The 12,507-nt window shown below is 37.1% G+C and overlaps 1 protein-coding gene across 2 annotated transcripts in view; it reads left to right on the top strand.

Moving 5' to 3' along the window:
• Positions 1-12,507, top strand: part of tspan4a (tetraspanin 4a) — a 120,976-nt gene that overhangs the window by 76,369 nt on the left and 32,100 nt on the right. For both annotated transcript variants that reach the window (XM_026914460.3, XM_026914459.3), the window contains one exon: positions 10,353-10,427. In XM_026914460.3, the coding sequence (XP_026770261.1) occupies positions 10,353-10,427 (75 nt within the window). The remainder of the gene's footprint in view (positions 1-10,352; positions 10,428-12,507) is intronic.

The following is a 12,507-nucleotide window of genomic DNA, read 5'->3' as shown; positions in this document are numbered from 1 at the left end:
TGTTCCTTTACAGAGCTGGTAGCATTACAGAGCAGGAAAAAATCTGAGAAGTGTCAGTGTGCTTTTGTGGGTTTTGAGGCTTACTCTTTATGTGATTGATCTTGTTAAATGTATGTTAGGGGTCCAAGCACTGAAGGTGAAGAAGTAATTGTGCATATGATGATCAATTCAGCACGTTGTGTATTTAATATGTTTTGTTATACATTTTATTCGTTCATTCCTCTTCAGTAAGAGCTTTATCCTGGTCAGGGTTGTGGCAGATCACTGGGCGTGACGAGGGAACACACCCTGGATGGGACGCCAGGCTGCCATGCTCCCGTATGCTGCACCTCGGGAGTGTGAAATCGGAGCTCGGAATGACGTCATTCTCAGAATGACGCCTCCATGTTTGGTTTTGTTAGCAACCAGCTAGCCAGCTAACTGTGATGAGTGATATGTATTTTCCTCCTCAGAACAGTGAACAGTCAGTGTTATAGATTTAACAAGCGAATATGTCTGTGTGTTGACTGATTTAAAACAAATACTTGTAAAGTACATAAAGTTTTACTCATTTAAAGGTAAGAAAAGTGCTACTTTGGGACACCAGTCAACATCTGCATGGAGAAGATATAGCTGTAGATGTAGATGTCACCAAATCCAAGTGACCCTCCAAGGATATGAGGATTATGAAGGATATTATGGTTAACATTAGCAAACATCAGGAAGGATCAGGAGTGATGAAACTTTGGCTGATCCAGTAGCTCAGCTTTTGAAGCCAGACTGGTTGGGATCCTTAAGCTGGTTCTTTTATGGCTTTTATGTGATAAAATGGTGGAAGTCTTTGGAGATTTCTGGAGCATCATGGATGGGATAGGATCCAGTGGGCATGTGGTGGGATTACTGGATGTTTATAGGATTTGGAGAAAGAGGAGAGAAGCGTGTTGGAGACTTGGAAGCCATTTCTTTGAAGAAAGTGAAGAAGTGTTGATGGGATGATGGTGAAGAGGGAAGATAAAACGGTGAGGCATATGCTGGAGAGAATGAGGAGAGTTCTTCATCTAGTTATGACTTCCTCCAGCTGTTCTTTTGTACCTGTGTGGAATATTCATTAGCTAAGGAGCACACAAGAAGGACTTTATTTGTCTGGAGGAAACTGGTCAGAGTAGATCAGCTGAAGAAGAGAGCTTGAGGTCAGGAAAATAGCGAGGCTCTTGGCAGGAAGTGACTCATTTTTTAACCAAAATATGACTGATTTTAAGTGCTAGACCTCCTGTTCCGCCACTTGACCCAACGAAAATGTTGACGCTATATCAGTGAATTACACTCAAGGCCACTTAAAGATGCATGTGTCTAGAATCCTGAGCCCTGTTTCTGAAAGACAAGAAATAAAAATCAGCCCTCTTTTTATTTATTTCAAAGGAGAGCTTGTTCTTTCAGCAGGAACTCACTTCACAAACAAACCCTCGCTCCAGATTTCTATAAAGACCAAGGGATAGTTTTTGGCTTTCCATCCTTATTCAGTGCACAAGATTAGAACAATCAGCTTTATGAGGGATGCGTTGATGTGTCTCGGTACTCGTTGATACCGATAGTGCTACTGAAATGAGTGACCTGCGTAATGTTAATCAATCTACTGCATCATGGATTATTTTATTTAGCTGTGTTTATGTTTCCCTGGTTTGCATAATAGCCATGAAAAGTGCATGCATGCTTGTTCATGCTCTTATGCTGCTAGAGCTAATTTTAATACAAATGAAGTGCGTTAGCTAGCGACATTAGTTAGCTTGCATGGGGTAGGGTTGCAATGGAGAAGACTGAGTTTAGTTTCACTTCGGAAAAGTGCCTCTGTACGATTCTAAAGGTCTTCCTTTACAACCAAGTGGAGAACCTTATTACTAAACGGATCATAGGAGCAGAAGCAATGAGAAGGTGTTCTCATTACCCTTTCATAAATGGACACCTTCAGATGACAGCGACTGAGATGGTGTGAGTTGTTAGCGTTAGCTCTGACATTTACACCCCCCCCCCCTTTTTTAGGTCTTTTTTTTTTTTTTTTCAGGCTACACTGACGATCTCTTTAATGAGGCACTTCGGGCTCAGCTGTCATGTTCGTTTCAAGAGCCTTCAAGTGTCTGCTGTGCATTAAAAGAAGGGGATCTTGTAGAGATTTGTTAGGATTGGCGGAAATTAGGCGTCCTGATCGTATCTGACTGATTAGAGTGACGAGTGATGATTAAATCTGAACTTTAACGCACTATTGATTCATATCTGAGTTGAGACACGAAGAGCATCTGATGCTGTTCTGAATTCAGACTTCCTAAACAGAAATGGGTTTGTGTTTAAATAAGCTATTATTTTAAATGAGACTGTTATTTTTTTCAAATAGGATCATATAAAGCAAAATGATTCTTTATAAAGAAGATGATGATGATGATGATGATATAATCTCAGACTTGCTCCTTAGAGCTCAGTGTGAAACTGTCCAAACACATCTCCAGAGAAAACTCCATAAAGACAGGGGCAAAGTGCTATACACCTCAGGGCATCCTGCAGTCTTGTTTCTGTTTTATTCAGCCCATAAGCCAGCTGCTCGTTCAGCCGATAAATGACTCCCAATGCTGAATTTCAAGTGAAGTGATGGGTCAAAGTTCATCTCGACATCTCCAAGCTCCAGTCTGAGACTATCATTTTATGATGATGAGAGTAATAAATACAAAAATGGTCATATTGAGAATCTGAAGCTGGAAATGAAATGTCTCAATTAAAATGATAGACAGCAGATAAAGGACATAAACAGCCTTCTGAGTGAATATCCATGTTCCTTCTCTTCCTTTTCTCACCCAACGCTCTGCCATTGATTTCCCATTACAGTTGGATTCACAAAGCTGGAGAATTAAATCATCCCGAGCCCTCGAGCATTTACGTAAGGAATAAACACTGTGTGTGTTTCTGTTACGGTAAAATACTGTAGTGACGAGGTGGTGTGATAAAGTTTCAATTACAACCCTGAAGCTGATTATTTTCCTCTAACAGCATGTCCTCGAGTGTTTTATTCCTCTTACACCACAACAATTTACTAATTCATTCTTTTATTATTTTAAGAAGGACACGTCGCCCTTTTTTTGTTTATAGTTACATTTAATGTTGTGGAAAATCTGCAAACCAAGTTAGTTCCTGTTGTCACTTACGTTATAGCAGCTATAAACAGTCGATTCCTCACCTGCATCTCTTTATTCTCTCTCTCGAAGTTAATGAGACAAAAACAATCGCAGCTTGTTACGCATGTTACCGAGAAACCGCAAAGAAGCGTAAACTCCTCTGTCCTGAAAACGTCAGAAAACTTAAAAGGTACAGCTTTACCTCTGACACTGGAGACTCCTTCTGACACTGGAGACTCCTTCTGACACTAGAGACACTCTCTCTCTCTCGAACAAGAAATAAACGCAGCTTGTCATGTTACTAAGAAACCGCAAAGAAGCGTAAACTCCTCTGTCCTGAAGATTTAAGACTTAAAGTTACAGCTTTACCTCTGACTGTTACAAAGCGCTGACACTGGAGACTCCTTCCATAAATGTTAAATAAACACATTTCTCCTTACAGAAAACGTCACAATCTCTGTGAATGAGCTGTTACTATAGAAACAATAACGTATTAGAACGAGTGCATTAATATAAACCTGTGCTACTCTCAGAGCTGCTGTTATAGAAAATTAATCAACATCATCTGACCAATCAGAGCTTTTAAATATCAATCCTTATATTTAATCATTGAATAGAAGAAAACATGAATTTAATTGTTCAAATAAATCTTATTTATTTACTAGCTTTCCTTTCTGCATTTTTTTTTCTGTAAAATGAGGAGCAGTGTTGGGTTTTTAACGTGTGGTTAAGTAGCATGCATGATAATGGCATGACGACATTAAGGACATTCTAATGATTTACGTTAAATATGTTCTTTGAAATGAATAATTTAATTTCTGTCTATAATTTGGGTAACAGTGTTGTAGTTTCAAAGTGACCTCATCTGTCAGTATAACAGTCTCACTCAGAATAAAGAAAAAAAGAACTGTGAGAGAATGTACTTTTCTTCTTCCCATGATCTTTAAGAAATTTAAATGAACCATAAATGCTTGTGATTTATTCTCTACAAATATTTCATAGGGGTGAATGTGTTCAGGTAACAGGGTTGAGTGAATGAAATAAAATGTACATTTTTCATAACAGATAATAGACGACTTGCGGAAAAATGCTGTTTTTATTCATTTTTTAATCGTTTATCTGAAACATGCACATAGGATTATTATGAAGGAAACTTTACCCCGTGTTTAAAATGTCTTTCACCTTTAGTTTATTTGTAATATTAATTAACTAACACCACAATCTTGATATCAACCATAAACATAACAGTAAAACCAATCACGTCGGTTTGGAAACTTCCTGCCGCTCTCATCCTCCTGTCCTGGCTCTGACTCTAGTCAAACCATTTACGACCATCATTTCAGTTTCCTTCCTGCACATATTGCTGACCTCTTCAGCATCCCTCGATGTCCAGATATTGATTTTCCCATCGAGGCAGCACTTCCCAATGCGAGCAGGCCGAATTATCTATTCTCTACAGAGCAGGAAATAACACAACGCAGCACAAGGGTTTCTATTCTACTCTTCACAGCTCACGGTGAACAGAGTAAAATACGTCTCTTTGAATCCTCCCGTCATTTTCTTATCTTTCTGTGCCAGTCCTTCACTTCACTGCAGATATTATTGTCATGATACAAAGAACGATATCTGGGTTTCTGAAAAACGACTGCATGTGTGGCTATCTCACTTGTCATATATATATATATATATATAATTAGCTCTTTTTTGAACAAATCGTTTATGAATCATCAATGATATTGAAAATCTACTAACACTCGTCTGATTACTGACCTCCACTCATCCACTTCTCATTTTCGGTTAAATTCCTAATTGAGGATTTTTTGTTCTTTTGGCTTTTGTACCATATTTTGAAATTTTACCTGCTCAAACTGGACTGAATTTTTTTTATTTATTTTTTTAAATTAATTAATTTCTCTGCACTTGGCCAGCATGGTGGTACATCAGGAAGAGTTTCCTCCTCACAGCTCCAGGTTCCTTGGTTTGATCCTGAGTTCGAGTTACTGTTTGCTTGGAGATGTTTTCATGTTCTCCATGCCCATATGGGTTCCTTCAGATTGTCTGGTTTCTTTCCTCTGTCCAAAAACATGCACTGCAGCGATGCTAAGCTCTACACAGTGCTCTGTGATGGACCAGCATCACGTCCAGAGTGTATTCCCACCTTGCACGGCATTGATGGCCTCCAGATCCACCTCCACACTGACCTGGATAAAACGCTTACAGAAAATGAATGGAGTTAAGAATTAATGAATGAATGATTCCTCTGTGTTTGCAGCCCAACATTGACCTGACTATCACCCGAATTGTTTTGTTGCTAAAATCAATAGTGGGAGCGAACGCTCATTATCATCTGTAACCCTAACAAATCGATAAGCAACAAACTCATTTTCATAATCATAGCAATTTGCACTCTCACACTGCAGTTACTGTCATGTAAGAGGAGCTGAGAAGGACACAATCGCAGGAAAGTGTCTTTAATGAGAAGTTGGCAAACAAATGCAAATCAAGAGACAAGATCAGGGTCAAAACAGGCTTAGGTTTAGAGAATGTAAACCAAAAACAGAGTGAAGGTCAAATCAGGAATAAACAGGCTTAGTAACATCAGATGCACGAAAACAAACTGAGCGTATACTTCACAAAGACTCCAGCATGAAGGTCCGTTTATAAAAGGTGTGAGTGTGATTGTGAACAGGTGTGCATGATCAGTAATCAGGTGACTGTGAACGTGACAAGGTGTGTGTTCTGGGAGGTGTAGTCCGTGGCGGCCATGTTTGTAGGCCGCGGTGTGTTCTGGGAAATGGAGTTCGCTGACTGCATTGACCTGAGAGTTACATTATTCTCTACAGTGCAGTGAAATGTCTTTAGGGTTGTTATGGTTTCACGGTTAGTCACCGTGTAGGATCTGATTTTTCGAAATACGGGTCAAAATGTATTTCCATCTCTTACTGTCTATTTGTTTATTTTTTGCCTGATTAACTTCCTTAGTGGTCGTCATCCCTTTTGTGTCTGACTGCAACTTCCCAAAAAATTTCACATCCTCGAACCGGACTCGCTCTAAATCACACTACAGCGCCTCCTTTTCTCAGCGAAGGGACGCGACTGCACTGAAAAATCATCGCTACCTCTGCCGCTCCTAGCACGTTCAGAACTTTATCATAAACAGCTGCTGACCACAACTAAACCAAACCGCAAAGTATTTTTGGCTAAGCAAAGCTGCACAATGCCATGCTAGTTGGATTATTATTATTATTATTTTTTTACTTAGTTCTGTGCCTTTTATCACAATCACTCTTTCTTTCAAACTGCAAACTATTTCTCATTATTATCTGCTTAATACCTAAAACCTGTCAGGAGATTAACATTTAAATTTGAAAAAAAAAAAAGAAGAAAATTTTGGGTTGAATCTAAATATATTAAAAAAGACTTCGTGTTAAACAGCCTGGAAAACTGACGTGTCAAATTGAAATTATTATTATTTGATGATTAAAAGAAATAATTTAAAAATAATGTAAACTGAATTTTTTTTTGTAGTAAGTATCACTGAGTAAAATTGTGGATTATCAGGAAAAAAAGACAGAATATTTGCTCCATTTTCACCAACAAGAGTGACGAGAGTGTAGCTGAATGTTCTCATTCCTGGATTTATAAGAGATATTTCTTGTTGTCTGTACGGTTCGATATAAAACAGTCGAACGCTGTTCAGTCAGAATGATCAGAAATACCACCCAGTCCTTGGAAAGGTTCCTCCTGAATCTGGAGTGACGGCTTTATTGGCTCGCTGAGGCTCACATTTATATCAAAAAAAAAAAATCAATCTGGAATAATCGATGCACCAAGCACGATCGACGCTTTCTCCTTCTTACTGAAAGGTAAGAACGTTTAATCCTGTATAAACCCACTCACTGGCCAGCGTTAACAACCGCCACTCCTGCACTCATCCATCACCTCCTGACACACACACACACACACACACACACACACACACACTCGAGCCTCAGGAGAAAGAAGCAGGAAGGCGTTAAAAGAATCTCGTTAGGAACCGCAGCACATAAACATTACGCCGAGCTTTAATTCCCCGACACACAACAGTTACACTGCAGCTCCTCGTATTTCTTAATTCCTGCACTGTAATAGTTACAGTCGTGTGCAAAAGTTTGTACACCCTTCCAGCTAAAAGAAGATGACTAATTTATAGCAATAAGATATTCAGTGATATAATATACAGATATTATATACAATATATATATATATATATATATATATATATATATATATACAAGATATACAGAAAAAAAAAACTTGGTGTTATAGGAAAACAATCCAAGCCACATCACCGGGAAGTTGATTATTTTCAGGACGTCACGAAGTGTTTTATTCCTTTTATACCACAGCAATTTGCAATTATTTATTTGTCCTGTTACCGAGAAACCGCAACGCATAAACTCTTCTGTCCTGAACATGTGCTTGGAGTGTGTTTCCAGGTGAAGTTAGATGTTAGATGTTGGACACCTCATGTTTTCAGACATCATACTTAACACTGTGTGGTGAAAATTCACCTGCAAAATGAGAAATCGCTACCAATCAATCAGCAGTTGCTCACGAGCCCGAGCAGCCACTCTTACCATCCTTACCATCCTTACCATCCTTACCTTACCATCCTTACCATCCTTACCATCCTTACCTTACCATCCTTACCATCCTTACCATCCTTACCATCCTTACCTTACCATCCTTACCTTACCATCCTTACCATCCTTACCTTACCATCCTTACCATCCTTACCATCCTTACCTTACCATCCTTACCATCCTTACCTTACCATCCTTACCATCCTTACCATCCTTACCTTACCATCCTTACCATCCTTACCTTACCTCAGAGTGCTATGAGTGTTGAGACAGAAGCCTGGAGTATATATGCCTATATTCATGAATTTCATCGTTATTTTTATTCATTTAGTAAAGAACAAAGAAATCAACATCCTATTGGATGACAGACAGAGTACACTGATTATCCTATTATCATATTTTAACATAACTGCCACCTCCAATCTTCCTCACCATCATCTTCTTCCCATCATATATCCCCATCTTACCTCATCCATTTCAGTTCTCTTTTTCAGGTATCTTTTTTCACGACCTCTTGCCCTTGCCTGTCTGGGCCGATTCTCCTCTGAAATCCTGGAGATAATAAATTTCATTTCCTCATTTTTTAAAAAAAAAAAAAAACAAACAAACCAATCTGTTCTCTCTTTCTCAGATTTGAACTACTAGTATGTATGAAGAGTTAGTGTGTTAGTAAATCCTGATTTGCTCCGTATTCTCCCTTTTGAACATTGAAGTTCAGATCTACTCTTTCATTTTGGTTGTGTGTGTTAGTATACTAGAGAATTCAACACTGAAGTTACAAACATAGAATATATCAATGTCCAGACAACATACGCACAAGTTTATTGAAAGGAAATGAAAAAGTTTTTCTTTAAACTTGTGTCTTCACTTCACCTTCGCTCACTCCCACTTTCTGAGCCTCCTCACTTTCCAGACTCTGGTCCGTCTCCCTCGGAGACTCTCCTGCCTCTGACAGAGTTAGACTCGGGCTCGGTGTGAGATCTGGTGTGTTTACTTTTCAGCAGTTTGAGCAGTGGATCCAGGAGACTTTCTCAGAGACCCTGAGAGCTGTTGGAGTCGTCAGAAGGACGTCTGGATTGATTTTTTTTTCTGTACATTCACTTTTTCTTTGTTTAATAATGAATACTGTTTAGAGCTGGGCGATATGACTGTAATATCAATATCGCGATATGGTGATTGTGATAAATGTGTCATATCATAATACAAATTCTTTATGAAACATTGCAGAGATCATGATATCGCTTTGGTTTATTTTTAATATATATATATATATATATATATATATATATATATGTAATTTCATTAAAATTATTAAAATGTTTTATTCTAGTGAAGCTTTAAATTTCTAATAGGTTAACATTTGTTTAGATTTTTCTTTACTTCCTTTTCATTGTTTAATAATTAATTTTTTTAGACAATTATTAAAAGCATGTTTGAACTCTGGTTTTTAATTTTGTAAATGAAATATTACTATTTATATAGTAATGATACATATCAAATAACAGAGAAATATCCTGAAATACTGTGATATGATATTTTTATCACTCTCTGCATGGTATTTAAAAAAAAAAAATTCTAAGCATATAGTCATCTATACAGCTGAGCAACTTTTTTAAAAGTATATATATATATATATATATGAATTGTAGAAAGAAAAAGAAATTAATTAATGACTTGAAGAATTACAAACAATTGGTGACTTTTTTCACATCAGCTTGTTTCTATGAAAAATAAAGAATTAAGTTAAAAAATAAAATTGTGTGTTGTGTTACGGCGAATAATAACTAATTATATAAGTGAAAATATCTTTTTATCAACTTACACGAAACTGTGGAATTAAGTGAAATTTACATTTGACAGTTTTTTTTTTAAACTATTTTGTTTCCAGAAATTATGAGTGAGAAATAATGAACATGAAACGATAATTGCCTTGTTACTGGCAGTGATAACTGTGAGTTAAAGGTTTATTGAGTTTAACACAAAGGAGAAAATCACAGGAAGAGAAAAGCTGACAGAATAATAACGTTTGCGTTCTGTGTCTTTTTCTCACTCTGTCGGCTTTGAGCACCATTTTTCCCGACGTCACACCTAATTCACCCCGATGAATAATTCTGTTAGATGCGATAAAGCAGTGAGAAGACGGAAGCACGTTGTTCGTCAGAGCTGTGCCGTGATCCATCACGTGCGTTACGCATCTGTTATATTACCTCCTGATACGTTCATTCACACTTTATATCACTCTTCTTCCTCACCACCTTTGATTCAATAAAGGATGACAGATGGACATTGAGGGATTGATTTAGGACGGATTGTAGCTGAAACATGGGCCTCACGACTGCAGCTAGCTTTATTTTTTTGATTTAACGTGAAGCAGGTGACGGAGCTGAGACACGTGCGACGCTCATGAGGCCTATACGGTGTACACACGTCCGAGAAATTGATATAGAGCTGCTGGAAAAACGCATCCGACAGACCAAACCATCTTCATCATTACTGAATACTGTGAAACACAATACTCCATCTGTCTGTGCTGTACCTCCGTCTCACCTCCTCTCTCTCTCTCTCTCTCTCTCTCTCTCTCTCTCTGCAGTTCTTCATCCTGCTGCTTCTGATTTTCCTGCTGGAGATTCTGTTCATCATCCTCTTCTTCGCATATCAGGATCAGGTAAGTTCATCAATTTCATCACTTCCTGTTTCAGAACAGGCAAAAAATATCACAATATCACACAATTCTGCATTTTCCTGAAGTAGTTTATAACAGGGTAATGTATGGAAAAGGGGCGGGGCTAAAGGTCATAACCTTTCTCACAACCTCATTATTAAATCGAATGAAATCGATTTGTTTGGTTATAGGGTGAAACAGAAAAATATTATATGATATCATTCCACTGTTGTCTGTTGCTTTGTAATTCTGGATTCTGATTGGTCAGATAGTGTTGATGAATTTTCTGACACTAGTGCAGCTACAAATCACAGGTTTATATTAATAATACGTTATTGTTTCTATGGCAACAGTTCGTTCACAGGGACATGTACGGTCCACGTCCATGTTTGTCTCTGTAAGGAGAAACGTGTTTATGTTTTAACATTTATGGAAGGAGTCTCCAGTGTCAGCGCTTTGTAACAGTCAGAGATAAAGCTGTAACTTTAAGTTTTCCGACATCTTCAGGACAGAGGAGGTTACGCTTCTTTGCGGTTTCTTAGTAACGTGAAAAGCTGCGATTGTTTCTTGTTAGAGAGAGAGAGAGACAGAGACAGAGAGGCTGGTGAGGGAGCGACGTGTTTATAGCTGCTATAACGTAAGTGGAAGAAGACAGTAAATAAACCACAGTAAGTTGTTGATTAGTTTCTTATAGCAGCACTACACACAGTGTTTTAATCCTCACGTATTACATATTAAGAGAGAAATAAAGTTCTAGAGCTTGAGTTTCAAGTTTGAGTTTCGAGCCGTAAATATAATTTCTTGAAATCGTACATGTTGATGAATTAATTAACATACGAAAGAAATCCGTTATCATGACACGTCTTTCTCTTAGAAGATTTACAAACAGGACGGTTTTAGCAGCTCGTCTGAATCCTGAACACACACCTCTTTCAGGAATAAACTGCTGACTGTTTATCGCATGAATGATAATCAATCAAACACTGAATGAAATCCTGACAGTCAAACCAGCAGCTCTGTGAATTCTGGGTAGATTTCTTTCTTTTTTTCTTTTCTTTTTTTTTACGCTGCTTCTATTCAAGTGGTCTTCAGTCAAAATGATTGAAAAATGGATCATCACTGGGCTTCAGAGCTTCAGAGTTGGTTGTAGATGTTTTATTACTGATCCTAGCTGCTAGCTACCTTTGTGGAAATAAAAAACAAATGCCAGGTTTGGAGTTGGAATAAAAAAATTTAAAAAAATCAATATTCCAGTTTCAGGAACCGTATTATCATATGCACAGTGTGTTGAAATTCTCACAGATGCTGCAGTAAAGAATAAAAGATGAATAATGAGAAATAAATAAAAGACAAGTGAAGATAAATAATTGGAATAAGATTAAAAATGTCAGAAAAGTAGAGAAATACAAAAAACATAAATCAGTGTACTCTAGTAAAATAAATAAATTTGCATAATCAATTAGAAACCAAAAAAAAAAAGGTAGCACTTTATTTTACAGAGCAGTGAGAACAGAATATTTATTAGCTATATCATATTTATGAGTAATTCCTGATAAACATTTTACTTAGATTTTAAAACCCATAGTAACTTTAAACTGTACAATATAATTTTGTAGAATATAAATAATAATTTAGATGTAACTGAAATGTGTAAGTAAATACAGATGACATGTTTACATTACAAAACTGTTCAATTTTCCCATGAAAGTAAATGATTTTTGATAATACTGTGTCTGAAATAGAGAAATTAACATGATACTGTACAATATAACTGATATAAGGTGTATAAGTTACAATATACTTTAAAATCAAATGCGTAAATCGCAAATAAGTACAAAAATTTCTCGTAAATGTGAAGTTTTGCGTAATAAATACGAGGTACTTATCGCACTGTAAAATATTTGTGTAAATTTAGTGAGTAGTGGATATTAAATATAAGACACTTTCTGAATGTAGGAATAAATGCAAATATAAACACACACACACACACACACACACACACAAATATGTCTCACTTTAAATAAACGCTAATAAAATACACAACTCCACAAATGTATATGATTATATACTCATATCTGCGCAT

The sequence above is a fragment of the Pangasianodon hypophthalmus genome, chromosome 6 (assembly GCF_027358585.1).
Source record: "Pangasianodon hypophthalmus isolate fPanHyp1 chromosome 6, fPanHyp1.pri, whole genome shotgun sequence".
NCBI classification, from domain to species: domain Eukaryota; kingdom Metazoa; phylum Chordata; class Actinopteri; order Siluriformes; family Pangasiidae; genus Pangasianodon; species Pangasianodon hypophthalmus.
The sequence above is the reverse complement of the archived record's forward strand: the minus strand, read 5'-3'. Positions and strand labels throughout refer to the sequence as shown.